The following is a 26,469-nucleotide window of genomic DNA, read 5'->3' on the forward strand; positions in this document are numbered from 1 at the left end:
TCCAGCAGAACTGGGATTAAGAGGAATGAACTTCTCATGGGTCTTTTTTATTTTATTTTTTGCTTTATAACAGTGAAAATTTATTAATTTACAAGCTTATAATTTCAAGGCTAAGAAAAATGTCCAAATCAAGCCATCAGTCCAACTCTGACCCTCAAGGGTCCATTTTTATCCGGTGTCTAAAGCAGTATAGTGAATTCAGGTCTGACCTGGGCTGGGTTGCTATCTAAGATGCACATGGTATTAAATACAGAGAAAGAGCACGGGTGCACTCTTCATTACCAACATGTGAGCATTTCTGTAGGCTAGGCACATATTATCTCGTGTGATCTCCCCAAATACCTGAATGGATTGGTTTTATAATCACCATCTTTCAGATGAGGAAATGAAATCTGAATAGAGAAGTAAAATGACTTGCCCAAGGCTATGTGCAGTAAGTAGTAGAGTAAGGGAGTTTAACTTCATGGCCTGTGTGCTTCATCCCTCCCGTAATCCAGGCTCAAATGGGCTATTAATTGTCAAATGGAATTGGAATTCAGGGGAAAAGTCTGGGCTCAACAGGTAAATCGAAGCAGGAGCCCAGCAGAGTAGGGAAAGGCTGCACTGTGATAGGCAGGACACAAGTGCTCAGGGTCATTCCACTGGGCCTTTGACCGTAAAGTAAGACCACTTCCAGATCCCAGCTGCCTTGGGTGGAAACTGTTAAAATCTGCCTCGTCTTGACCAGGACTTTTTCCTCCAGGTGAAGGATGTCCATAGCTGAGTAGGGATGGTGGCAGCAGGGATTATTTGCCACCTGAATATGCTTTTGGGGTATACTGCCTTTCCCCTTAACTGTTTATTAAATCAGAACTAGCATCATAATGGAAGGAACCCAGAGACTTTGGAGTTACACCACCCTGGGTTTGATTTCTGTCTTCACTGCTTGCTTTTTGTGTGGGTCTTGGACAGCTTAATGGCTCCAAGCCTTAATTCTCAATTCCCTAATAAATACCTACTTCATGAGATAAGTGTGAGCTTTCAGGTAAGCAATATACCAACTGTAAAGGGCCTAGTATAGTGCAGGATATGTGGCAGTCACTTGGAAAACAGTAGATGGTTTGATATCATCACCAAAACTAATGTTGAAAATACTACACAGGTGAGTGGTACACAGAGAAGGAATCCTTAACCTAACCAGGTTGTCTATAGGGGTAATGATGTGTATATCCCTTGGGGGACTAGATGACTGATGCTGCTCCATGTATAAGAAACAGATCATTTCATTGGGCCAAGATTTATGAGCTACATGAAGGGGTAGTGGCTTTTAGTTGTGCCAGACAGAGCGTTCCAAGCTGAGTTCTGAAACACCCTAGGGTCAGCAGAGGTGCCTCGAGAGGCCCATGAAGGCTGGGTGGTCTCTGTGGTGGCAGAGTTTTCCATCCTTGTCTTTCTGATATTGGTAAGGGTCTTAAGAGCACAGGAACTGCTGTTTCTGTCCACCCCTTGGCCGAGCTCTCTTCTGGTTGTCTTTGCCACACAATATGACTTTCCTATTTGGAAGGATCATTGGTGCATTTGGCAGCTATTTTCTTGGTAAACGATGTGGTGGAGCCTCCATAAACCCAGGCCCACGAAACGAATAAGTCAGCACATTGAAAATATAGCATGGAAGTGACTCAAGCCTGAAGGAATCCGTTTCTAAAAGTGCTACCATCCCTTCCTGGAATATTTTGGTGGAAATTGATGTTTGAGTTGGGAGGAGGAGGCCAGAAGCATGGCAGTGTATCAGTCCGCAGTATGGTCCCTGGGATTCAGCCCTATTGCCTGCCCCAGGCCATGGGGCCATCTTTCTCAGTGTGGCACCCCCCCCCCCCCAGGTGGGTCATCCAGAGAGTAGCTGACTGGACAGCAGCCGGAACAGCTAGTGTGAAGCTACATTTGCGGCAGATAGGGTTGACTCTCAGGGCCAGCCTGGTGATGTTTGGCCAGGTGCCTGGAAAGTATTGGAAACTCCACCCAGCACGTGAGCCTGTGGGAGTTCTTCAGCACGGACGGGTTATTCTTCCCAGAGTTCTTTAAATTCCTGTGCATTTGAAATGTTTACCTTCTTCTCGGGACTTCAGGTTTTGCTCTGCCCACCAGAGACCACTACCAAGCATATACATACTTAAATTTACTAGACCACCCTGGCGACCAGGCAATTAAAGTTGCATGCAGTTTTGGAAGGAAGGCTGTTTTGGAAATCACGCTCCACTGTAATTCAAGAACAGGTTTCTTTACAGAGAGACACAGTTGGTGTCAGGCACATGTGGAAAAGAAAAGAACAGGCCTACACTTTTGGCAGGGGCCCAAGGGCCAGATGTTAAATATACTGACCATATTGTGGCTACAGTTTTCGTTAGCCAACCCAAACTTGATGTGTTATTTTACCCCTCATCTCTCCCCTTTCCTTTCTTTCTGCCAGGTCCCCAGTCTATGTGAAGATCTCCTGTCTTCTGTTGATCAGCCTCTGAAAATCGCCAGAGACAAGGTGGTGGGAAAAGATTACCTTTTGTGTGACTACAACAGAGATGGGGACTCTTATAGGTGAGCTCTTGCCCTGGAAACGTAGCAGGCACATCAGGCCACTCCCCTAGGCAGTCACTGTACCCTCTGTGGCAGCACAGAGATCTCTGAACTTTGACATGCTGGCAGTCCACCCATCCTTCTTTCCATTTGTCCTCCTTCCCTTCCTTCCTTTTTATTCATTCATTATCCAGTCAACCAACAGATATTTGCAGATTGCCACCAACAAGCATTGGAGATAAACAGTGAACGCAAGGCCCTTGTCCTGCCTTTGGGGATCTTGGAGTCTAGTGGGAGAGGTGTTGTTACAAAGCACAATTAATTGCTTAATTATAATTAATTTAAGCCCTGTCCTGCAAAGGGAGAGGTAGAGGGTATGCATATGATGGGAGTCCTGACTTCCTCCTGAGGGCTGGGAAGGTCTCTCTGATTAAGGGACATTTGAAGGCAGCTCTGTCAAAATAGGCAACTCTCCTTTCTTTTTCTGTCTCTGCGCTTAGAGCTGAAAAACTTGACATTAGACCCTGCCCTCCCCTGTCCTCAGTGATCATCCCGTCTAGAACAAGAAGCACACTCCGGAACTGATTACTGTGTGATATAACTCATGCAGCCAGCACAGAGCTCACTCAGGGCAGGGGGGTAGCACAGAGGAGATTGTGATTGACTCCAGGAGGGCTTCCTGAAGGGGGTAATGTCTGAACTAGGAGGTAGAGAATGTCCAGGAATTCTTCCCTTGAAAAAAAAGACTGGGAGTCCCTAAACAGGCCATTGTTTCCACAGTAGATTGTCTGAACTAGAGAGTGCCTGGAAAGCTGTGAAGAACACAGTCTTCTTTAGGTTTATTGGGATGTCACAGAGCCTGGACTGCACATTGAAGCTTGAGCCTTATGTACCCCTCAGAGGAGGGCATCTGAGAAGTAGAATCAGAAAAAAATATCTGGGGTCAGCAGGTATGGGTTCCAAACAGCATTGCCACCTACTAGCAATGGAACCCTTGACAAATTACTTAATGTCTCTGGTCTTTAGTTTTCTTATCTATGAAATGGAAATAATCATATTATTCAGTCAGCAGAATGCACAATAGCATTTTTCTATAAGCTGCATGTACTATGTGCCTGGCTTGGCTATTCTAAGTCTTTCTTTTAAGGAGCTGATATTCTAGTGAAGCCAGACAGCAAATACATAAATAGTATACTACCAGATTGTGAAAATTGTTATTAAAATAAAGAGGACAAAGGGAGAGAGAGATAGGATGGATGGATGGGGGAGGCTCTCCCTTAAGTGGTAATGTTTGAGCAGCGACTTAAGGATGAAAAGTTCAATCATGCAAGAGCTGGGAGAAGAACATACCGGATGTGAAGGCCCCGGGTGGAGATGAGCTTGTCAGGATCAAGCCTGGCCAGGAGGGCCAGAGTCAGAGAAGGTGAAGAGTGGCAAAGAGTGGGCAAAGGTGGGAGGTGTGGTCAGAGGGGTGGCAGGGTCTTGAGGCGAGGCTAAGTGTCATAGAACTTAGGTCAGCATTATTGGGATGGGAGTGGGGATAAAAGAAATAATGAATGTGAAGTGCTGATTAACATAGAACTTGGTGAAAATTAAAAAGGTTTAGTTGATTTTTTCTTAATGTATTTTTTAGAAATGTATTTTTTTAATGTATTTTTTAGAGAAGTTGTAGGTTTACAGAAAATACTGACTCTCTAAGAGTCTAGAAAACTGTCCAGTAATCATCTCTCCCTCCTTGCTTCAAATAGAGAGAATTTATTTTGACCTAATGTAAGCCAACCTTGAGTGGAGTTGGTGAGAGGTGGTCAGGTTGGAGGTAAGCTTTAAGGTAGAGCCAGTAGGATTTGCAGGTGGATCAGATGTGGAAAAATGAAAGGTATAAAGGGCAGTTGCAGGGCTTTAGGTCTGAGCATTTGGAAGGTGGGGGTGATTCTTTACCTAGGGGAGGAAGACTCTGGGAGGAAGTAGTCCAGGAACAGTTTAAGTTTGAGGAGTCCATTAGGTGGAATTGGCAATGTCAGGAAGGCAGTGGATGTACAGTCTGGGGTTCGGAAGAGGTCTGGATGGGAGATGTAAATGTAGGCATCCCCTGCCTGGAGAGGACAATATAGCCCTGGGGTAGATCAGGTCTCTTGGTCCGAGGGCGGGGTCACTGATGCAGGAGAGGTGGAAGAAGTGGTGAGGTGGCAGGAGACGAAGGCCTTGGAAGGTAGGTAATTCATAGTGTCCCCATTCTACAATTAAGCAAGTCAAGGTTCAGAGAGTCGCAGAGACCTTATCCAAGGTCACACTGCTGATAGTCACTGCAGTTCTGTCCAGCTGAAACTCATGGACCAGACTGTGCCACCTCAGGCTCATCACCCATCTGCGAGCCCCCAGGCCCTTGGAGCCTGTGTGTCTGAGTGGCCCTTGCCTTAGTGCTGCTGTTAGCCCCAGGCCCTGGCTGGAGGGCAACTGTTGTCTCCTTTGTCAACTCCTTTCAGCAGAGATGGTGGTTGGGGCTGCCCTCTCTCCTTGCTAAAGGTTCTGATGGGTGTGGCTTTAGAGTTCCAGGTGAGACAGGAAGCTGCTGTCCAGGGCATCCTCCCTGTGCCTAGCTGACCACATGGGGTGGAGTGCAATCCTTTCCCCAGCTCTGGGGCCTGTCATCTTCTCCTAGACCCAGATCTCAGAGTCGGTGCCGAGGAATTACGACAGGCCTGAGGCGTCTGCCTGTATTATTTTTTCTGAAAAGTAGCAGCTCATTGACTTTTCTAGAATATTGTCATTTCTGGCACACAGTAGGCATTCAGTAAATGTTTGAACAAATGAAAACATCCCAGCTTTGGAATTAGACTGGGGTCTAAACAAAGGCCCTGTCTCTCCCAGCTGTGAGACCTGGGGAGTACTCCTTAACTTCCTGAGCCTCCCTTTTTTCTTCTATAAAAATGAGTAGCAGCGTGACACTCACAGGCTCATGGGGCTGTGTGCATGGTGAGGGCTGTGATGGAGACGCTCCCATAACGTCTGTCACATGGCTAGGGGATTGTGCTCATTCCCTTGATCCTGGCACCCCTTGTCCCCTGTGTTGTTTTCCTGGCTTTGTAAGAGAATTTGTTTTGTAAAAATGAAAAGGCTAGAGGGAATGATGAATGTGCTCTGGGCCATGACCCAGCTCTCCTGGTACTCATCCTGTGTCCCTGCTGCCTAGAATAGCCTTTGTGCCCAAATTCAAAGGTCTGTTGATGAAGGGAAGAGAAATCTGTAAGAGTGGGAGTAAAGTAGGGACCCAGCTTCAGAACATTTTTCTTCTCTTTCCCTCATTCGTGTTCCTTTGGTATCACTTCCCAGGCCTAAAGCTCAGACAGAAGGAAAAGGGAAAGAACTGTAAAGGAGGAGGACAGAGACTAGAAAGGGCAGGTGTGTGGCCCTTCCCTGTACAGCCACACGGTTTTCTTCATGTTGAGACCTGCACTCCAAGGGAAGGGTTGTTACAGATCAGCCTGGGGTGAGCTGATGCTGGAACGCCTGCGACTGCACGGCCAGCTGGTCCAGGTGAAAGCCCCTCGTGCACGCCTGCTTTTTCTCTGGGCCCTCTGCTGGTACTCTTTCCTCCAGCAAACGGTGAGAAGATCCCTGCACTTGGGGCTTCAGTGCTTTTTCAGAAATTGCCTGTACTTAGTGTTTACCCGGGACGTGGACAAGTCCTCATAGCTGGTCCTTTTATATATGGGAGTGTGAACAAGGGCCTGTGGTGCTGTGGGGGCATCTCAGATGAGGGAAACCTTGTCTTTACCTTTGATCTAGAGAAGAAACTTTCAACTAAGCATTAAGACTATGATACCCCATTTCTAATCTTGTGAAATTATTCACATTTCTTAACTTTCTTAATGGCTTGTATCTTAAAATGTAGTAAAATGTTAGTGGTAAAAGCAAGGTAGTGAGTATATGAGTGTTCACAGGAAAATGTTTCCTCTTCTATATGTTTGAAAATTTTCATGACAAAGTATTAAAAAGATATTGAAAATGTAGTGATTTGGGTATGTTCCAGAACACTCTGGGTATTGCTCACCCTCAGTATGTGTTTTGGTGACTTTGCACTGGGAATATACAGATGTTCCCTCCTAGTCCACCTTGAAGCAAGCATATGTGGGTGCACAGTAGGGAATACCTTGTGCTCACCACACCCTGCTGCCTGTGACTCATGCCCGAGGCGTTTGGATGCCAGGGAGCTTGTTTATTTTTTTAATCCTGAGACCATAAAGGAAATCAAGGCCTTGAGCAGCCAGCTGGGCTCAGCTCACTCAAGAACCACACACAGAGCCCACACCTCAGAGTCTCACAGTCAAGGGAGGAAGGGAGGCGGGAAGTGGGGTAAGTGAATACTGAATTTTGAAACCCTAATATGAGAACTAAATGAGACCTTAGAGAAGATCCAGTTCATTGGCTTCCACAACCCCTTTCCCATTTGTTAACTGTAGAGCTTGTTTTCCACAGCTTCTGTGAAAGCCTAATTCGTAACCCAAAAAGACAGCAGAATTGGGGAAAGTGGTCCCTGAGTACTGCCGATTCATCCAGGGTGGCTCCTGAAGGGGCTCCAGGCCATTCACCTAATCCATCTCGTCCATGGGACAGACAGCAAAGTGCAGAGGTGAAAGTGACCACCCAAGTGAATTGTCCATGCCCAAAAGAAGGCACAGACCTCTTTACTCTTAACCAAGTCCTTGCTGGACTACACCAGGGTTCTTAACCAGGGCCAGCTTTGTTCCCCAGGAGACATTTGGCAACCCTGGAAGCAATTTTGCTTGTTACAGCTACAAGAGGAATGGGTGCTATTTGTGTTCAGTAGGTCGAGGCCAGGGGTACTGCTTAACATCCTTCAGTGCGTGAAGGACTGTCCAGCCCAGATGTCAGTAGTGCTGATACTGAGAAACACTGTTCTGTTCCATTGCTTCTGCATCTGAATCACGTGGAGAGCCTGTTTAAAATATAAATGTGGGGCCTGGGCCTCTGGTGACTCCAAGAACCTCTGGCTGGCACTGTGCCTACATCTTCATGGCCGATTTCACCCCTGGGATGGCAGTCATGATCTCTGTTCCATGGTGCTTCCTCCATCAGCGTACAGCCTTCTGCAGAATGGCAGCCGTGTGGCCGCCTCTCAGCTGTAGCGCAGGCTGGTCCATTAGGCTCTTCCTGGTCTCTAGTGGGAAGGGAGGCTTTGAAGCAACCCCTGTACTGATGTGAGGCTTGTGTGAGTTCCCACAGGGCTCCAGGTAGAGTGGGCCTCCCTCCCCAGTCTTCAGGGTTGTCCTAGCTGGTAGGAGCCATGGACATTAAGACTGCTTACTTCTCTTTTGGCCTCAGAGCCTGCAGTGAGATGACGAAAAGTCGATAGTGAATTGTAGTTTTAACATTAGCCTTGGGGCAGTGATTCTCAAATGACGTGTGGTATCACAGTCACCCTCAGGTTTTTAGAAATATAGATCCTGGATCCTGCTCTGAAGAATTTTATTTAATACATCTTGTGTGGGACCCAGGAATCTACATTAAAATAAACATCCAAGGAAGCTGATGTGGCTCAAGCAGTTGGGCACCTGTAAGGCGGTCCGGGTTTAGTGTCTGGTGCCTCCTAAAGAAGACAAGCGATACAGTGAGCTGATGCAACAAGGAGACACAACGAGGAAACACAATGAGAGACACACAAGCAGGGAGCGGAGGTAGTTCACATGATTGAGTGCCTCCCGGGAGATCCCAAGTTTGGTTTCTGGTGCTTCCTGAAAAGAAGATGAGCAGACACAGCACACAACGAACAAACACAGAGAGCAGACAGCAAGGGCAAACAATGAGCGAGGGGGAGGAATAAATAAATAAGTTTTTTTTTAAAAGCCATCCAGTTGATTCTGGGACCTTGACCCAGACCTTCAGAAATCTCATGGTAAAACCTGGGAATCTGTATTTTAACCAGCACCCCATGTGATTCTTATAAAAGTTCTCTCCATTTCCTGACCTCATCCACCACCCCCCACCACCCTGCCCCCACTCATTTTATGCCCACTCTGTCCCACTCTACACTGTCCTCCTCGATATTTCCTTAAGTATCCCGGATAGGCTCCTACACCAGGGCCTTTGCACCTACGTTGCCTCTGCCTAGAAGGCATCATTTCCCACGTGGCTTACATCCTCACCTATAAACCCCAGCTTGCTGTGTAAAGCAGCTGTTCCCCCAAGAGCCCAGGAAGGATGGAGTCGTTTCCCTGTCTGCCAAGGCCAGGCTTTCCCTGGGGACTTGGTACCTCCAGCCCGTCCAGGTTGCCCTGCAGCCTCCTGTCCACGCTCCCGGGGCATCTCAGCTGAAAGAGGGGTCTGTGACAACAAGGCAGAGAACTTTTCTTTCCTTTTTCCTCTTCTTGATAATAAAACTTCATGGTCGTCTGATTTTCTCCACACATTTCCATCCTGTGTTTGATCATTTGCTTAAATAAGATCCTTATGGTGTGACCGGTGCCAGCAGCACTGTTTGAAACCTGTTAGCTGAAACAAAAAGCATTCTCTGGGGGAAATGAGAGGGCTGACTTTTGAAATCTAAGCGTTCCTGCCATCTGTCTTTTTTCAAATGGCCTCCATTTAAGTCTTAAATGTGCTGTGAATGCCCCTTCCACTAAGAATATTCTGGGTAATGTTATGATTTTTTCCCCCAGCTACAATTACCCTGGCTCCAGGACTAACAGCTTGACATACTGTCATCTGTGAGCCAGGAGAAATGTGAGCTACAGGCTTCTTGAAAATTCCAGGCCCCTGGTCTGCAAGAGAGATGGGCTCTTGTGTCTAATCAGGTCGACTCTAAATAAAAGCCAGTGGGGGTGGGTCTTCCAGGCTCACAGGAAGATGGTGGTGGTTAACATAGATACAAAGGTCAGGCCTTAGAGTGTGCTGAGGAGAGCCCTGAAGGGCAGCTTGCAGGGAGAAAAAAGTCAGAGGCCTCACTGTCAGATTCTTTCCCCTCTCGCAAGCCTACTTTGCAAGTAAACAGTGGTGGTGAGTGCAGTTTCAGCTTCGTTTTGTCTGAGATACGCTGAGAGTCCTTTGTAGGCTTTTGTGGTTTTTTAGTTGATTTTTGTTCATACTTAGGTGTCACTCAGAAGAAAAAGCAGAAAGGTACTTCATCTCTGCTTGCCTCGATGAGCATCGGCAGAAAGGCTCACCCCATGCTGTAAGGATGCAGCCAGACAAGTGCTGCAGTTTGCCAGGGCTACTGCAACCAACACCCCTCACCGGTAGGCTTAAAACAACAGAGTTTTTTGGCTCACAGTTCGGAGTCTAGGAGTTCAAAATCAGGGTATCGGCAGGCCATGCCTTTTCTGACGTCCATAGCATTCTGGTGACTTGCTGGCAGTCAGTCTCTGACCAGTGGCCATCAGTTTCTGCATCCTCCTGTGGCTTGTACTTCTGTGTCCATATTTTCTGTGCTTACAGGACTCCAGTCATACCTGATTTGGTTTAGCTTCATCTTGATATAAAATCTTCAAAGATTCCATTTACAAATGAATTTGTACCCACAGGACTGGAGATTAGGACTTGAACATGTCTCTGAGGGGACATGATTCAGTCTGCCACACCAAGCACTTACTGAGCCCTGACTCTGTGCTAGGTTCAAGGGCATAAAGGCAAACAGCACAGGTTCTTAAGGCTTGTAGTCCTAAGGGAAGGGAAGCGAAGGGTAAGAATGTTACAGGTACAGGAACAGGGGGGAGGAATGGTGACTTCTGCCTTGGGGCTAGAGGGAGATGGAGGAATTCATTCTTCCAACAATTTTTTTTGTGTGTATGTGAAGTACATGCTTGAGTACTAGGTATTGTTGGAGGTGCTGGGGCAAATAATGAAAAACAAGACAGCAAAGGCCCTAGCCCTCTTGGAACTTACGGTCTGGAGTTGATCTAAATTTAAGTTAAGATAAAAATTTCAGTCCCTTAATCACACTAGCCATATTTCAAGTACTCAGTAGCCACATGAGGCTAGTGGCTACCATTTTGGGCAGTGCAATGCAGAAAGTACTGTTGGGCAGCTTGTATTAGAGGGAAGGACAAGGTAAGCCACAAGAACGAAATGACATGAAAACTGTGCTGGGGAAGGGAGAGGCCTCTCAGCGAGAATGGGAAGGTGCCCAGTGTTGGTTTCACATCTGTCTCCTGAGCCCAGTGGTGTCCCAGATTGTTCACAAACCCTTTTCCTACAATGTACACACAGTCTAGTATGACCACAAGAGCTGGCTGCTGGCCAAGGGGCAGAAGGGAGGTTTCATCTCCTTCTGGCGGTCTCTACCAACAGGGTGGTAACTGGGGGGAAATGGTCATCTTGGAAATAATGTCCTTCAAAGATTCTTGCAGCTTTGGGGAGGGCAGGGGAGGCTGCTGCCTGAAGACACCCTGCTGAGACATCAGGCACGGTTACTTTTCACCCCAGGTGGGTCAGCTAGTGGTGCTTTCTTTCTTTCTTTTTTTAAGGATTTATTTATTTCCCCTTCCTCCCGTTGTCTGCTTTCTGTGTCCATTTGCTGTGTGTTCTTCTGCATCCGCTTACATTATCAGGCAGCACTGGGAATCTGTGTCTCTCGTTTGTTGTGTCATCTTGCTGCATCAGTTCTTCATGTGTGTGGCGCCACTTCTGGGCAGGCTGCACTTTTTTTCACACGGAGTGACTCTCCTTGTGGGGGGAGCACACCTTGCACGTGGGGCACCCCTACGTGGCACAGCGCTCCTAGCACGTGGCAGCACTGCACGTGGACCAACTTACCGCACTGGTTAGGAAGCCCTGGGGATCGAACCCTGGACCCTCCATATGGTAGATGGACACTTTCTATCAATTGAGCCACGTCCGCTTCCCTACTGCTGCTTTCTGAATGCCATGTGGTCATAGAAGAGGTGAGCAACTGACCGGTTCCATATCTGCCATGATTTGCTGACTTTGATGCCTGATGGAGCATCATTTACCAAGAAGAAAGGTTTTTGTGCACAGAATTCATTAAAACTGAGGTTCAGGAGATGGTGCTAATATCTTTCCCTTTTTTTAACATCGTCCCCAAATCTGAGGGTTCTTTTGTGTCCTCGATGTGAAGGTTTGTTTGTCAACGGGAAATGGGAAAGACAATTTGGGTTGTTAACAATGAAAGCATTGAGGTATTTAAATCCAAGAGTGTAGAAGTCTTTTTCTAAATTCCGTATTGTCTTTTCCTTCTCCTTTTCATTCTTCTCTCACCTTTTTAATTGTTTCTTTTTCTGAACACCCAGCCCTCTACCCCACCTGCAGAAATTAACGAGTAGGTCTTTCCCTTCTAACCCTCTTTCCATTTCTTTCTCTGTGCTTAAATGCTTTCCTGATGTGGCAAAACACATCTTTAAAAATGCAGCAAGTCTTTGGGCTGGAAAAAGAGAAGCTGGTTCTCATTACTTAGTAGCCTTTATATGTGCACACAGCCCTGGATGTTGGGAAAGCTGCCCTTCTGTTCACGTGGAAAAGGCAATCGCTAAGGTTTTTTTTAAACATAATCATTATTTCCCCATGGAGCTGTCTCTCTTGCCTACTGCCTGTAGCTGACAGCTCTCCTTAATGCGTAATTGTGCAAGAAGGTCTTTAGAATAAAGGTTTATCTAGACCTGCCAACAGGTCATGGAGAAGGTGCTTGTTGATCAATCAATGCAATGGTGAAAAAAAGAGGAAAATTAGAAAAAGGGAAAGTGCTTAACACTTGGCTTATGATAGGCTCTGCTGTAGGCACTAGACAAACTTTTCCCCTTTGCACCTCACGATCCGTCCTGTGGGCAGCAAATAGTTGTGCCATCTTACACGTGAAGAATTTTGGACTTGGAGAAGTCAAGCTACTTACTGAAAGTATCCAGCTGGGGAGAGGTGGAGCACGAGGTTTATACCCAAGTCTATCTCCTTCTGAAAGCCATGTTTGTTGTGCCAGGGCCTGGGGAAATCTTTGCTATAGGTAGTCACTTTGCCTCTGAGATTTCAGACAAGTGGAGCTTGGCTCAGTGCCCACAGGCAGTCTCCCTGGAATGAATCACATTTCCTACTCCTTCCATCCCTCTAGGTCACCATGGAGTAACAAGTATGACCCACCGTTGGAAGATGGGGCCATGCCGTCTGCTCGGCTGCGAAAGCTGGAGGTGGAAGCCAATAATGCCTTTGACCAGTATCGAGACCTGTGAGTTGCTGTTCCCTGCGGTGCTATAGCTCTTGTGGTCTTGTGGAGTAAAATCATAAATGAGATGGCCATGCCATCTCCCTGAACCTCTTACCTAGCTCACCTAATTAAAGTTCTCAGTCATCCTTAGCAAGGTGCTGGGCATGAATTTGATAATTGGGTCAGTTAAGAGGTGATTCACTGCATTGTTACCATATCCAGACCTGATTGCCGGTTTATTTGCGTCATGACGTGTGTTAGTGGGTATTGGGTGCTGAAAACAGTGCTAGAAATTTTATACACATTTACACACATTGCCTCAAATGTGTATAAATTCTCTTTATCTCACATCAGTGGGGGTAGCTATTTTAGTTCCCATTTTTCAGATGAAGAAGTAAAGGCAAAACCAGGAATCATACTCAGGTCTGTCTCCAAAGGCCCCTCTTGACTCAGTTCTGACATGAGCTCAGCGATCCCTGCTTCCAGACTAGTCGCCAAGGCGGGACTCCTTGAGGTCCTTGCATGGTGGGTAGGACCTTGGCTATCCTTCCCTTAACTAAAATTTTGCTGACTCTTGAGTTGTTTGGCGCCTCAGCCCCGTCTTAAGAAAGGACTTTTGCTTGGTCTGTTTAGATTCCTTTTTTTCACTCTCCTTTTCCACTTCATCTAATCATGCTTTCCAACACCAAATAACCAAAAAAAGAACGATCATTCTTGCCAAGGAGAGGTTCCTGAGAGGGTTCTCCTCTGAAGTGTTTGTTTTAGACTCAGCAGCATTATGTTCTATCCTGAAAATAAAGCAAAATAGTAAAATATGTAATACTACTTAACTGCAAATTTAGTTATTTAGGATGGGGTCTACAAAATTTTTTAAAAAAGGAACAAATGGTAAACACTTTTGCCTTTGCAGGCCACACACATTTTTCCCACCCCACCAGGAGGTACTGGGATTGAACCCAGTACCTTGTACATGGGAAGCAGGTGCTCCACTACTGTACTACATTTCCTCCCCAATGAGAGTAGGTTTTTGTTTGTTTGTTTGTTTTTAGGAGGTAATGGAGATCGAACTCAGGACCTTGTACATGGGAAGCAGGTGCTCATCCACTTGCACTACATCCACTCCTATATTTTATTGTTTGTTTTTTTTGTTTCATTTCTCTCCCCTTCCTTCCCTCCCCCCCCCCAGTTGTCTGCTCTTCTGTGTCCATTTGCTGTGTGTTCATCTGTGACTACTTCTATCCTTACCAGGGGTACCAGGAATCTGTGTTTCTTTTTTTGTTGTGTCAGCTCTCCGTGAGCACAGCGCCATTCTTGGGCAGGCTGCACTTTCTTTCGTGCTGGACGGCTCTCCTTATGGGATGCACTCCTTGTGCATGGGGCTCCCGTACGCGGGGGACACCCCTGCGTGGCAGGGCATTCCTTGCGTACATCGGCACTGTGCATGGGCCAGCTCCACACGGGTCAAGGAGGCCCGTGATTTGACCTTGGACCGCCCATGTGGTAGGCAGACGCCCTATCCACTGGGCCAAGTTTGCTTCCCTCCTATATTTTATTTGTTTTTTAAATCCTTTAATAAAAAGGTAGAAACCATATTTAACTTTCAGGCCTTGAGATAGGCTATGTTTGGCCCTTGGGCTGTCCACCCCTATCTAGGATATAGGCAAGAAAATGGAGGTAAGAGAAACCAAGTGTTGAAACAACTGAGACTGTTATCATAAGGCTGATGCTGTTTTATTCATGTAAGAATTTCAGGACTCCACTTTGCAGACATTTGGAATGGTTTCCAGTTCATAGCAGATTTGACATAACACATTCAATAAGCAAGTTTTCTTAGAAGCTGGTTCCCAGAGGAAAAGTGATTCTTCTCAGTCTGACAAACAGAAATCCTACAACACTTAAAGCTGATGAATGAGATATAAAAACCATGAATATATGACCCTAAATATTTTGGTAGTTTCTAATTGCATCACTGTGTAATATACCCGAATGCAATACTTTATTTATAAGAATGATAAAAATTACTCTCAGTATCTATTGTGTGCCAGTATTTTATATACATTACCTTTAATCATTATAAGATCCTCTGGGGAAGGTGGTTTTTTCCCCTTTTTACAGATGAGCCTGAGGCTCTGGAAGATTTGGTGACTATACAAGGCCACAGGATATAAAGATGAAGAGCTAGGAAGTTTCCACAAATGATGGGTTTTCATGATTGAAAAAGATTCTATGGTTAAAGGATTCTTATATCTAGAATGTCCCATCATCATAATACAGCTTCTTCTCCATTGATACTGACAAATTGACTTACTGCTCTATTGTAGTTTTAATTATTTTATTTTTTGCTGTCTCAGTTTATACTGCTATTTGACAAGAAGCCAATCCAGCTATTGAGCAGTAGTTTCCAAGTGGAATCAGCTTTGTACTATAGTAATAATATTGATAATTAAATAACAATGATAAGTGACTGTCCAGGCGCTGTGTTCGTTACTTCACAGTCTTTATCTCATTTAATCTTCCCAGCATTCCTGTGCAAGAGGAATGCTTTTACAGATGAGTTGACAGATTCAGAGAGGTGAAGTAATTTGCCCAAGTTCTTGTAGCCAGTACATGGTGGAGCTAGGAAATAAAACCATCCGTCATCAGTTGCAACAAATATACCACACTAATGAAAGATGTGATTAATGGGGAGCAATGTAGGAGAGGGAGGGGGTGGGGTATATGGGAATCTTCTATATTTTCAATGTAACATTGAATTCAATGTATCTAAATGTAAATGTAAATGTAAATTCAATGTAACATAGATTCAATGTAATCTAAAGCTCCTTTAAAAATAAATAAAATAACAACCATTCTTACCTAATGCCAGGCATCCAAAAACTGTTCATAGATAAGAGCACAAGCTCTAGTGGGTGACATGATGGGAGTGGCCTGCTGCTTTAGGTGGACTTGTGCTCACAGAGGGCCTCTGGACAGGGTTCCGTTAGAACTGAGGTCTGATGTCAGGAAGGAGGCAGAGGGGCTGGCTATGCAGGGGGCTCCATGGCAGAAGCATGCTTGGCTTCTGAAAATTTACACTCACCTCAGCTCCCAGCTAGTGCACATCTGCAGTCTCTGTAAAATTGGAATGTGAATTTGAAGCTGGCTTTGGGCATATTTGCATACTTGGCCCCTTCTCTAAGTGCATTTTTGTAGTCCGTCCCGCCCCCCACCCCCATCTCAGGAAGCATCAGGAATACAGTCTGAGTCTTTCAGCTATGTTGAAGGTGGAAGTGGAAAGTTTCTCCTTTGAAAGCATTAGCTAGCTTTCCACCCACGTGGGGCACTGATCTGTTCCACTGTCTCCTAAGCCTGAGGGAGATATCCTGGCCTCAACCCCGTGTTCTCTTTGGAGGCTGCGTTTGTATTTTTGTTACTGGGCTACATGTTTAGATTTTGAGGTAGGGAGCTGGTTCTGATTTTTTTGTAGACTTAAAAGCTTAGGTTGTTATTTCCTTAGTTAAGTGATTCAGGTATCTGGGGTCTCATTCTGCTTATGAGCATTTTCCCCATTATCATTAAGAACTCTTCAAAACAGTAATTCTTAAAATAACACTAGGCTGAGTGTGAATTACCTCATTTAACAGATGATGAAACAGGCTTAGGGAAGTTATCTAGGGTGGCCGGGTTAACATAGCTTGAAATATACAAGAGCTGGGATTCAAACTCTAGGTCTAACTCTTTATACTGCCTCTCGAAAAGGCTTAAGGTGCAACCCTTCCTGGTGATATGTACATTTTTAATGCAGCTTTTGAGTCTTAATGACCATATTTCTCCATGTCTCTGAGAGTTTACCTGCACTTTTCTCTGAAGGTGAACTGGTCTGGGCATAGTAAGAGAGGGCAGACAGGACAGATGGCTTCCTGCCCTGGGTTTTAGAGGCGGGAGATTGAACTGGACAACCCCAGGTCACTGAGGTTCTGTGTGAGTTTGTGCTGGTGGAATTCCAGCCCTGGAGGATGCTCTTCCTTCTCTCCCCAGCAGCACCAGCACACCGCTGAAAAGGGGAGAAGCAGAAGAAGAGCACAAACCCCCAGGTGGCCCTCACAGTGGAGGGCAGGGGAGTCCTTCCTTCCTTCCCTCATAGGTGAGGTGTACAGGAAGGCCAGGTTCGCCCCATGTGGTTGGGATCACAGGCCACTGAGGAAGGGATGGTAGCTACATCTGTCATGTGGGGCACCCAGTGTTATTAAAGTATACTGAGGACCGCTCCTTCCGGAGACCATATGTGAGAAACCTTCTGCCAAGTGGACCACATGTAATGATGAGCCAACCCATTTCTGTCTAAAAATCACAAGAAAAAATCTCTTTAAGAAAAAAAAAAACCCAGACTTGCTGCATTGCTCGTCTCCTCAGATGATCCCATGCTTAGAGTGCCCTGTGAGGTTATTGGTGGCCATAATGTGGCCGAGAAGGGATCTGGATTGTGAGCTCTTTCCCTCCTGGCATTGAGGGGAGTCAGCTAAGGAAGTAGGAGCCTTGCCTCTGCCTTGAGCAGCACTGGCCAGTGACCACACTAGATTTCTAGGACCAGCTTGGCGGGGGCGGGGGGTGGGGAGCAGTTCATGCTTTTCTCGTTATCCCTCATCTCTGCTGCTTCTTCACATAGTTCCCTTCCTATCGAAAGATGCATTTCACCCCCGGTGAATAAAGCCACAGAGCTATGGCATGGTTTCTTCGATCATCAGCATTTTTCTTTCATGTGGGCAAAGGTCACTCTATAAGTTGAGGTATTCCTCCCAGCACTGCCCTGCGGCTACTGGCCTTGGTCACTCGGTGGCACTACATGAGGGGTTAGGACGGCAGCCTGTATCCTGTCCCTGGCCTGGATAGAAAGGCGTCCTCTGCCAGAAGGAAAAAGAAGTGACTGAAAAAGCCACCACCTTGAGAGCAGGCCAGGCACACCATTGTGCACAGAAGGATTTGATAAGTACAGCTGTTGTTTTCAGGGCACCCCACTCCAGAATAAGATTTGACCTGCCCCACCCCCCACAAGTGGTTGAACAATTTGAAGAGCAGACTCCTCACCCATTTTAACCCTGTCTTTAATTCCTGGTGACCCCAAATGTTTCTGAATTCTTGAATTTTAACGTATTGCATAGTTTAAAAAACCATGTTTGATTTGTGCTTAGCCTCTTGACCACCCACCTTCTCAAATGACACAAAGCTGCCATGCTCGGGCCACATCAGGACTCAGGATCTTCTTGTGGACACTGTGCTGTAATGAACTTTGAATGAACTTCTTTGTTTTATGTACTGGAAGTGGGAAGAACCCCCCACTTTCTACTCGGAAGGCACACTGAGCTTTGCTCACACAGAGATTCATCTTTTTCATCATCATCTTAAAGTACTGGAGATTTGACCAGAAGTAGGAAAAAGAGGCCTTGGGTGCCCTATCTGGTCACTGCCTGCCTCCCTCATGCCCACCTCCCCCCCCCCCCCCCCATTGGCTTCTCTCTAAAAAACTTTGCTGTCTTTGAGAACTTTCATTGTCATCTGATAAATGAAAGATGAGTGAAAGGAGACATCAGTGAAAGAGAAGTTTGTTGAGTGTGTAGAGGCATAGAGCAGAAACATAATTTCTGCCAGGCGTCCTAAAGCAGGCGCCAGTCGTTTCTGGAGAGAGAGTGCTTACCATCTCCCCAGAGGGTTCTCTCTGCCACAAGAGATAAAATCTTCTTTAGCATCCTGGGGGAAGACTTGGAGTCTGTCTTCCTGCTCTAGGTTCTGATGCCTGGGTCTGAAAAGGCTTTGACTTTGCAAGGAATTGGAATTAATCATCAGTACCTCAAATTGGAATGGGCAGATGGGGGAGCTGGGGCCAGGGTGGATTGACTGGCAGGCCTTTCTGGGTTGTAACTTGGGGCATGTGGCCTCCGCCTCTCCCCTGTCCTGTGCATACCTTTTTTCAGTATGGGTTAAAAGTGGCATAGTGTATGGCTCTTTCCCCAAGGTGAGCAAAAGGTGAGTGGTGGCCTTGGGAGGCAAGTTGTGTGTCTTGCCAACCCCCTTTGAAGTCTGCCAATCCTCTGTTCACCTCTGCTCCTCAGAGCTTCCCTGTCAAATCTCTTCTTGCCTTCTACCTGGCAGCCCCTTTCCCATATGTATTGGTGACCTTCATTACCATTATCAGTGGGAGAAAAAAAGAGCGTGGTAGTAATTTTACCCCAGAGAATAACTGCCAAGCAGCTGTTGGTAGCACTACCCAAACAATCCTGTTGCTAGATTAAAATAGTTTGCTTAGGAGATGTAAGCTGCTTTGCTGGAGTGCTGGGACTGGGTGCAGTAAGTCCTCTGAATTTCATCGCTTTCCTCCCCTGTATCTTCCCACCTGGTCCCCAACATCTGTGCCACTCTTACCTTCCCTCCCAAGCCCTCGAGATGGTTTCCTACCTCTTAGATCATGGACCTGTCTCAGTCCAGGGAATGTCATAGAGTTTAACCCCTAGAGGTAGGGAAAGGCAGCAGAAAGGGAGACTTTTGGTGACTGGTACATGGGTTCATTTAATGTTCCTTCTCAGCAAAGTTGACCCTTTGCTTTTTTAAGCCCAGGCCTCATATAGCTTATCACAAAACCTCATCGCTTGACCTGAACGATCCATCTTTCTTAGAGAGACTTGGAAGTGGAGTCTTCAGTGTAGGTTAAGCACTTAGAGCTACCAGAGAAACATCTCCTTTTTGGTATGAGCCACGACCTGGCTGAATGAACCTTAAGAGCAGTACTTGGATTTTTTAGGTTCCGCAAGAAGATGGGAAACCCTTTCTACCCTAGCTTTCATGTTGGGTCTTGCTATTGCCTCTGTCAGCCCAGGTTCTGCCTGAGACCAGATGTTCTAACCAAGGGGGCTGGCACTGCTCTCTTGCAAAGATGATTATTCCCATCTGTGCCAGACGTCTTGCCCTGTGCTCTGTGATCCGTGGATCTTAGCTTGGAACAGATAATACCTTCAAACATGTGGCTGAAATATATTGGCCTTATAAGTTCATTTTAGTGGCTGTGCAATTGGTTGAAATCAAAGCGTAATGAAGGCCAGAGTCTGGGGTAGAGAAGCAGAGTGGGAAGGCGTTTTGTGTTCTTCTTGCTTTGGGTCTGGGTAATCTTCAAAAGCTTTTAATTGGGGGAAGCGGATGTGGCTCAGTGGTTGAGTGCCTGCTTCCCATGTATGAGGGACCTGGGTTCAATCCCTGGCCTGGTACCTCTTTAAAAAAAAAGAAACCTTAATTAGCTTTTCTAAGCAATCCTTCTTGTGTAGAAGAAGTTTATAGAGTGAAATATGCTGACCTCCATATGGCAGTCCCAGAAGCCCACTGGCTTCTCCAGCAGTGGCTGGAGTGTTTGGTTAGATGGACCTCCATGACTCCTCTCGCCTTTCTGGGGCCATTTTAGAATTGTGGTTGTTTCCACCCCTGCTTTCTGTTCTCCGTCCTTATTGGATGTCATTTAAGCCACACTGGCCTGGGAAGTACAGGATATCCTTATTTGTGTGTGAAAATCAGTGTGTGGCCTTGGTTTCCTGGATCCTTGAAACTACATGTCCCCATTTGTCTTCCCAATGGGCATCTCCACTGGGCCCTGGACTCCTGGGGGTCCCCGTTCCTCTGGACTTGACACTGTGCCAAGGAAGTTCAGTGATTCAGTTGTGTTGGAAATTGTAGGTGGCAGGGAGATATTTTCTGCTGAAATCAAAGTAGTGGAAGTATGGAGAGCAGGTGACGGAGATGGCAGAGTGGGGCTGACCCATACTACAGGGTCCAAAGCTGGTGGCAAAGCTTTTTGCAAGGTGGCAGGCAATGATTTTTAAAGAGATTTGCCCTTACTTAGTGACTTGGGCACATTAATTAACCTTTCTGTGAAAAAAGTGGGGAATGGATGTGGCTCACACCGTTGAGCTCCTGCCTCCCACATGGGAAGTCCTGGGTTTGAAAACACAAAAACAAACAATAAAACCAACTCAGGAAAGCCGGTATGACTCAGTGATTGAATGCCGGCTTCCCACATACCAAATCCTAGGTTCAATCCCCAGCTCCCAGTACCTCAAGAAAAAAAAAATCCCGTTGCCTTTCTTGTGGGGCTGGGGGTGGAAGGCTTGGTGAGGTGCTGTCCACAAGGCTCCTGTGGCCCATTCAATAAATAACTCCTCATGTGTTTACTGAGAACTCGCCACATGCCAGGGACTACTTAGCACTGGAAACACGAGGGTCAAGTTGTCAGACCCAGTCCCTGCCCTCTCGGGGCTCATGTTTTAATTGGGGACAGGGAGGTATGCACAGGAACAGGTGAATAAATGAACACCGTACTTGCAGAACTTGATAAGTGCTGTAGGAACAAAAACAGGATACTGTTCCACACCAAAGCAAGGTAGTGGTGGGTGGGGTGGTGTATGGGAATCCTGTATTTTATCCAGTAAACCCACAACTTCTCTAATAAAAACAGAAACAAAAAACAGGGAACTGAGATAGGGAAGTGCAGAGAGGGATGACTTAGATGACGGTGTCTAGGGAAGTCTTGTAGGGGAAAGTAGTGGGTGTGCCGTTGTGCTGAGAAAAGGACATAGCAGGCCAGAGACCGTTGTCCTCACAAAGGCCTGCTTGCACGGTTGGGGACATCTGCGAACTTGGGTTTCAGGAGAGTTCCCGTCGCCCTCACTAGTGCGAATGGTACAGTATGCTTAAACCATTGGTGCAGATGGAATGGTTAATGGTAAACACCTGATTTCCTTCTGCAGGTTTGGAATTTTGCTATAGGTTAGGCAGAGGGTGCTTACATAACCAGCCCCTGCTTAACTCCCTGGGCACCAACCCTCTAAATGAGCTTCCCTGTAGACAGTATTGTAGATGTGCTGTTGTAGCTCATTGCTGGAGGAACCAAGTGTGTCCTGTGTGTCTCCATTGGGAGAGGACTCTTGGATTTTCCCTTGGCTGCCTGTGCATTGGTCCTTTTGCTATAATATTAGCCAGGAGGACAACTTTGTGCTGAGTCTTGTGAGCCCTCCTAGTGATCAGGGAACCTGAGGGTGTCTTGGAGTCCCCTGGCAGAGCTATGTAAGCTGGTGGGGAGGATGGCAGTGGCAGTGCTCTGAGTGTTGGCACAGTACTGAGACAAGAAGAGCTTGGCTGGTTCCAGTGTCATCGTGGTCAGTAAGTGAAGGTGAGAGTGTGACGTGACAGCAGGGGAGAGGGGATGTGTCCTTGTAAGGCTGGGGTTTGGGATGTTGTCCTGAGTGCTTTGGGAAGAGGCTGAAGGGTTTCAGGGGTGTGACAGGCTCAGGCATTTTAAGAAATCCCTCTATAAGCAGTTTGGATTGGAGAGGCCAGGAGTGGAAAGAGCCAGCCGTTGGCTAAGAGCCTGGAGCTGCTTTCCTCAGTCAGGCCGAGTGAGAGCTGCAGGTTAAGGTTACCATTGTTCTCTGCCACCAGCAGCAGCCAGACCCTTTCATCCCTGGAGCCACCACCTCACAGGGAAGTGGTATAAGCCCTAAGTGGAGTAAGCACATTTACCCTCACCCCTGCCCCTCCAGATGGACCTGTGTTCTTTTTCCCCTACGTCCAGAGGTAGGACCCTTTCCCAGATTGAAAATTCTCTAGGAGGATCCTCCAGCAGGCACCATTTGCTGGGGTTCTTTTATTTGGGGCTGGGGACGAGACAAGAAGCCCTCACAGCCTTTGTGGGGAGTCAAGTTGGGTCTGCTTCCTGCTGTTGCAGTTTGAGTTTCAAATTTTCCTGGGACCACTGCTCTTAAGTACAGGGGTGTCTGCAACAGTGTCTGGAGTTCCTAACGAATGGGTCTAGACAGGCCTGGTAACAGGGAGTGTCCCTTCATCTGACAAATTGAGCCTGCAGTCCAGGGTTGGGTCGCCTTGGCACACACTGGCTGATTTTCATGTGCTGAAAGGAAAGTTAAGTGGCAAGTAGAAGTGTGTGGAAAACAAGTTCATTTACAAATGTGATCCGTGCATCAGCACTGGGGACTCTGATTCCTCCAGAAGTCTTGGGTTCCTGTAACCACGTGGCACACAGTCACACTGGGTTTTGCACTTCCATGTGCTGGGGCAAAGACGCTTTGTGTTGAAAGCAGGGACCATCTCTCCCCACTGGTCAGGCTGCTGCCAGGGCTCTTGGCAGATCCTTCTTTCCAGGAAGCTGCTTTATGAGAGTACCAAGGATGGATAGTCTTACGGAGGCTCAGCCAGTGGCCTCCAGCTGCCATATTGAGGCAGAGGGACCTCCCTTTTAGAATTTCCAGCTCAGGATGCTTACTGGCATGCCCTAGATTCCTACCCCCCAGGAATCCTCCTCTGACTTTTCCTCTCTACCTTGAGGCAGCCTGCTTTACGGTGGCAGGTTTCATGCGTACTTTTAACTTCACCATGTTCACCCTCACAGGCTGAACCAGGGGCTGCTGAGGCCCATGTGGCTCACCCTGCACAATGGTGGTTTCTCCTACCACAGCCCTCTTATCTCAGGGAGCGCAGGCAGCCTGGCAAGAGTACAGAACATGAGCTCCGGGGCCAGCCAGACCTGAGCTCTCATCCCACTCCCCACTTAGCTCTGTGATTTGTGTGCATTCCTTTGTCTGGGCTTCAGTTTCCTCAACTGTAAAACAGATTAGCCATCGTTTGTGTGAAGCGTTTGGCACAGAATAGGTTCTCACAAATGGCAGCTCTGGACGGTGGTGCTGACTTTGAAACTCCCGAATGCCTTGTCTGTTGATAGCCTTGTGAGGTGGGCTAAGCAGGGCCATCCAGAGGGCAGGAGATGGTCAGGGTGTGGTGTGCGGGCGAGTTGGTCAGGTGCCTCGCTTTGGCCCTCCTGAAAGCTTTTCAGAGCTGGATTGGCAGCCCCGCCAGCAGCATTATTGTTTCCAGATAAGTGCTGCTTGCTGCAGAAGGCTTCATTATTTCTCTTTAAGTTAAAAACACACACAAAACACCTTGTAAAGAGAGGCCATAAAGCTCTGCAGCAGCAGTCCAGAGGTGCACTTCTAAGTGCAACTGGCATTAAAGTCACACATACCTAAGCTGAATGGTATGTTTGCTCATGGGGTTGTTGCACCTGTGTGTACTGGAAGGAATTTCTGCAGAGTACCTGTCCCGTGTCCATAGGCAGGCTCTGGGACACTTTCCGTAACTGAGGTGAAAACAGCTGGTCTGAACACATAAACAAGAGCAGTCAGGTTTCAGCGTAAGAGCTGGCCGTGTTCAGCCCACAAGCCAAGTGTTGATATTGGTCTCTTTTGTGCAGAGCCAAGTTTAGTCCCCAGGGCTGTAGAAGTGGGACTGTGCTCACAGAGCATGTGGTCCTTTGCATTTCTGACACAGTGCTTTCTGGGCAGTTCAGAACATGTCAAGGTTTTCTTCTTCCCTTCTCAACCTAGAGAGAAAGCACCTTCTGAAAAACTGGTAGCCCCCAACTGGTGCATGCTTACTCTGTGCCAGGCACTTTGGCAAGCACTTTAGGGGCTTTATTTCCTGCAGTCTTCATAGTATCTCTACGAGTTTGTTCTTCAGATGCACCCTTGAAGGGAGGCTAGCACAGCCCCATAAGGAAGAGAACCTGCAGGTCCCAACAAGTCAAAGTTGTTGCTGTCCACCTGCCTTCTGCAGCTCTCTGCTAGCTTTCCAGCAGTGGAGTTGGTGGGCAGCACCTGCATCCTTCTGGTGGACAAAGAATCATTTGGATTCTTGATGGTGGCCAGTTTGGAGCCAATGATAAGGTAATGTTGGTCTGTACTACAAGGAAGGAGCCAGGTTTTAGATGTCTCTCCAAACAAATTGGAGGTTTTTCTTTTCTCCAGCGGTGGAATTGAATTGTTTCCACCTGTGGGGGGGGCTTTTTTTTTTTTTTTAAATGTAAGGATGTTAAGGGCGATCAGAAAAACAAACAGTTAATTTGGTAACTGGGGATATTTTTCTTTTTTGGACTGGAAGGATAGAAAAAGGATATTGTCTTTGGGTAGAACCTCAGCTGCCAGTGAAATGGCTCTGCCTCTGGGTTTATTCTCCCACTCTTTGCCATGAAATAAGTCATCAAGCATGGGAATTTTTAGGTGTTTGAATTAGTGGTGTTCGCATTACCTCCCTGTTTTTGTCGAGACCAGGTACCAGTTAGCATAAATACTATTTGTTGTCACCATTTATCACAAGCTTTGCTATTACTCTGTAGTGAGGTCTCAGAAGCAGAACCAACCATGCATGTGAGAGAAGATGTGATAAGGAAGAATCTCATGGAATCTTACCAGTTTGGCCCTTAGCACTGGATAGTAGAGGAATTCAGCTTGTTTTAATTGCATCATTTAAAATATCTGTAGTCTGAATTCTTCGATGGGCATTTTAACTCTACCTCATCTATTCCATTCTCTCTCTCCTCCCCTCATATTCCCCAACAGTTCCCCTCAACTCCAGTCAAAATTAAGGCCATAGACATTCCCATCTTTGTACTGTTTTCCAACTTGAAAGAAGTGTCCAGACCATAGCCGTTCTTCTACGGTGACGGTCAGTTTCTCCATAGAAGCCTTCACTTCCCCCAGTACTCTTTCTAGAAAGTTGTGGATTATAAGGTACAGAGAACTGATACACACAATTCAGAATTTGGTTACATATCTGTTTGTCTTACATCCTAATTTCATATACATTCCCATATGTAAATACGTCCACGGTAAGGTGACTTGGATGAGGAGACAGATTATTATAGACTGAGAATCCCAAAAGGTAAGTTTTACATTGAAATGGTGAAGCCACATCTATGAGAATGAAACATAACCAGGTTCCATTGTACCTGGTTCTCAGGTATAGAATGTGGGAGACAGTTTTCATGGCAACACATAAGAAAAAAATATATAATTTAAGACAATTGAAAACTCAGTAATAGGTCAGTGTGAGTGAGGTATGATCGCCAAGAAAGCGAATTTAATTGGTCTTGAGTTCCCTGATGGAGCAGTAGCCTCCACGCTGTGAGACGTGACAGTCTCTCCTCTGCGTTGTTAGCCCGTAGTCAAGGTACCTTTAAGAACACTGACAGCCTGGGCTATATGGAGGAGGAGGAGAACCAAGCCTGAGGCCTTAGGTCTTTATGATAAAGAACAAAGCAACCAGAGAAGAACTGGCTAGTAAAGAGGGGTTTGTACAAGCCGTTTTTGGATATTTTAAAGGGTGTCCGTGAGGAAGGGGCTTTATAAGTTCTTGTTTTGTGTGATTCTGGAGGTAGTAGGTAGACGTTTTTGCTCATTATCCAGAAAAACTATTTGAATTTTAAAAATGGAAGCATTTACCTTGGGAATGTAATGTGTTCCCTGCCCTGCCACAGAAGTGTATGAGCAGAGCCTAGACACTGGTGGTTAAGACGTTAGGAGTCAGCCCTGTTGTGCTCAGAGTCTACCTCATTCATACAGGATCTGCTGTGGCCACCAGAAGCTGGAAGAGACCCGAGCGAGCCTCTGATCCGGTGCTTTCATTTTACAATTGAGTAAACAGTCTTTGGCACCACATTGATGCTGAATAAATATCCCTTGCCTCCCTCTTGACTTTATTTAATAATACCAACTGCAGAAGAAATCATCCTCACATTCTAGCATCTGTAGGCCTTACCTTGCTGATTCCCCCCACCCCCCAACTTGTCTGGGTCTGTGGGAGACTGCCTGTCACTTCCACATTGCACATATGTCAGGCCAAGAGATCCAAGTCTACTAGAAACTTGTGCACGAGCCCAGTCTCAGTGAAGGGGC

General features: G+C 46.6%; 1 protein-coding gene across 4 annotated transcripts in view; it reads left to right on the plus strand.

Moving 5' to 3' along the window:
• Window positions 1–26,469, plus strand: part of CAPZB (capping actin protein of muscle Z-line subunit beta) — a 188,671-nt gene that overhangs the window by 122,510 nt on the left and 39,692 nt on the right. For all 4 annotated transcript variants that reach the window (XM_058304252.2, XM_058304251.1, XM_058304249.1 and 1 more), the window contains exons 3-4: window positions 2,447–2,568; window positions 12,620–12,733. In XM_058304252.2, the coding sequence (XP_058160235.1) occupies window positions 2,447–2,568; window positions 12,620–12,733 (236 nt within the window). The remainder of the gene's footprint in view (window positions 1–2,446; window positions 2,569–12,619; window positions 12,734–26,469) is intronic.

The sequence above is a fragment of the Dasypus novemcinctus genome, chromosome 9, assembly GCF_030445035.2.
Source record: "Dasypus novemcinctus isolate mDasNov1 chromosome 9, mDasNov1.1.hap2, whole genome shotgun sequence".
Classification (NCBI taxonomy): Eukaryota; Metazoa; Chordata; class Mammalia; order Cingulata; family Dasypodidae; genus Dasypus; species Dasypus novemcinctus.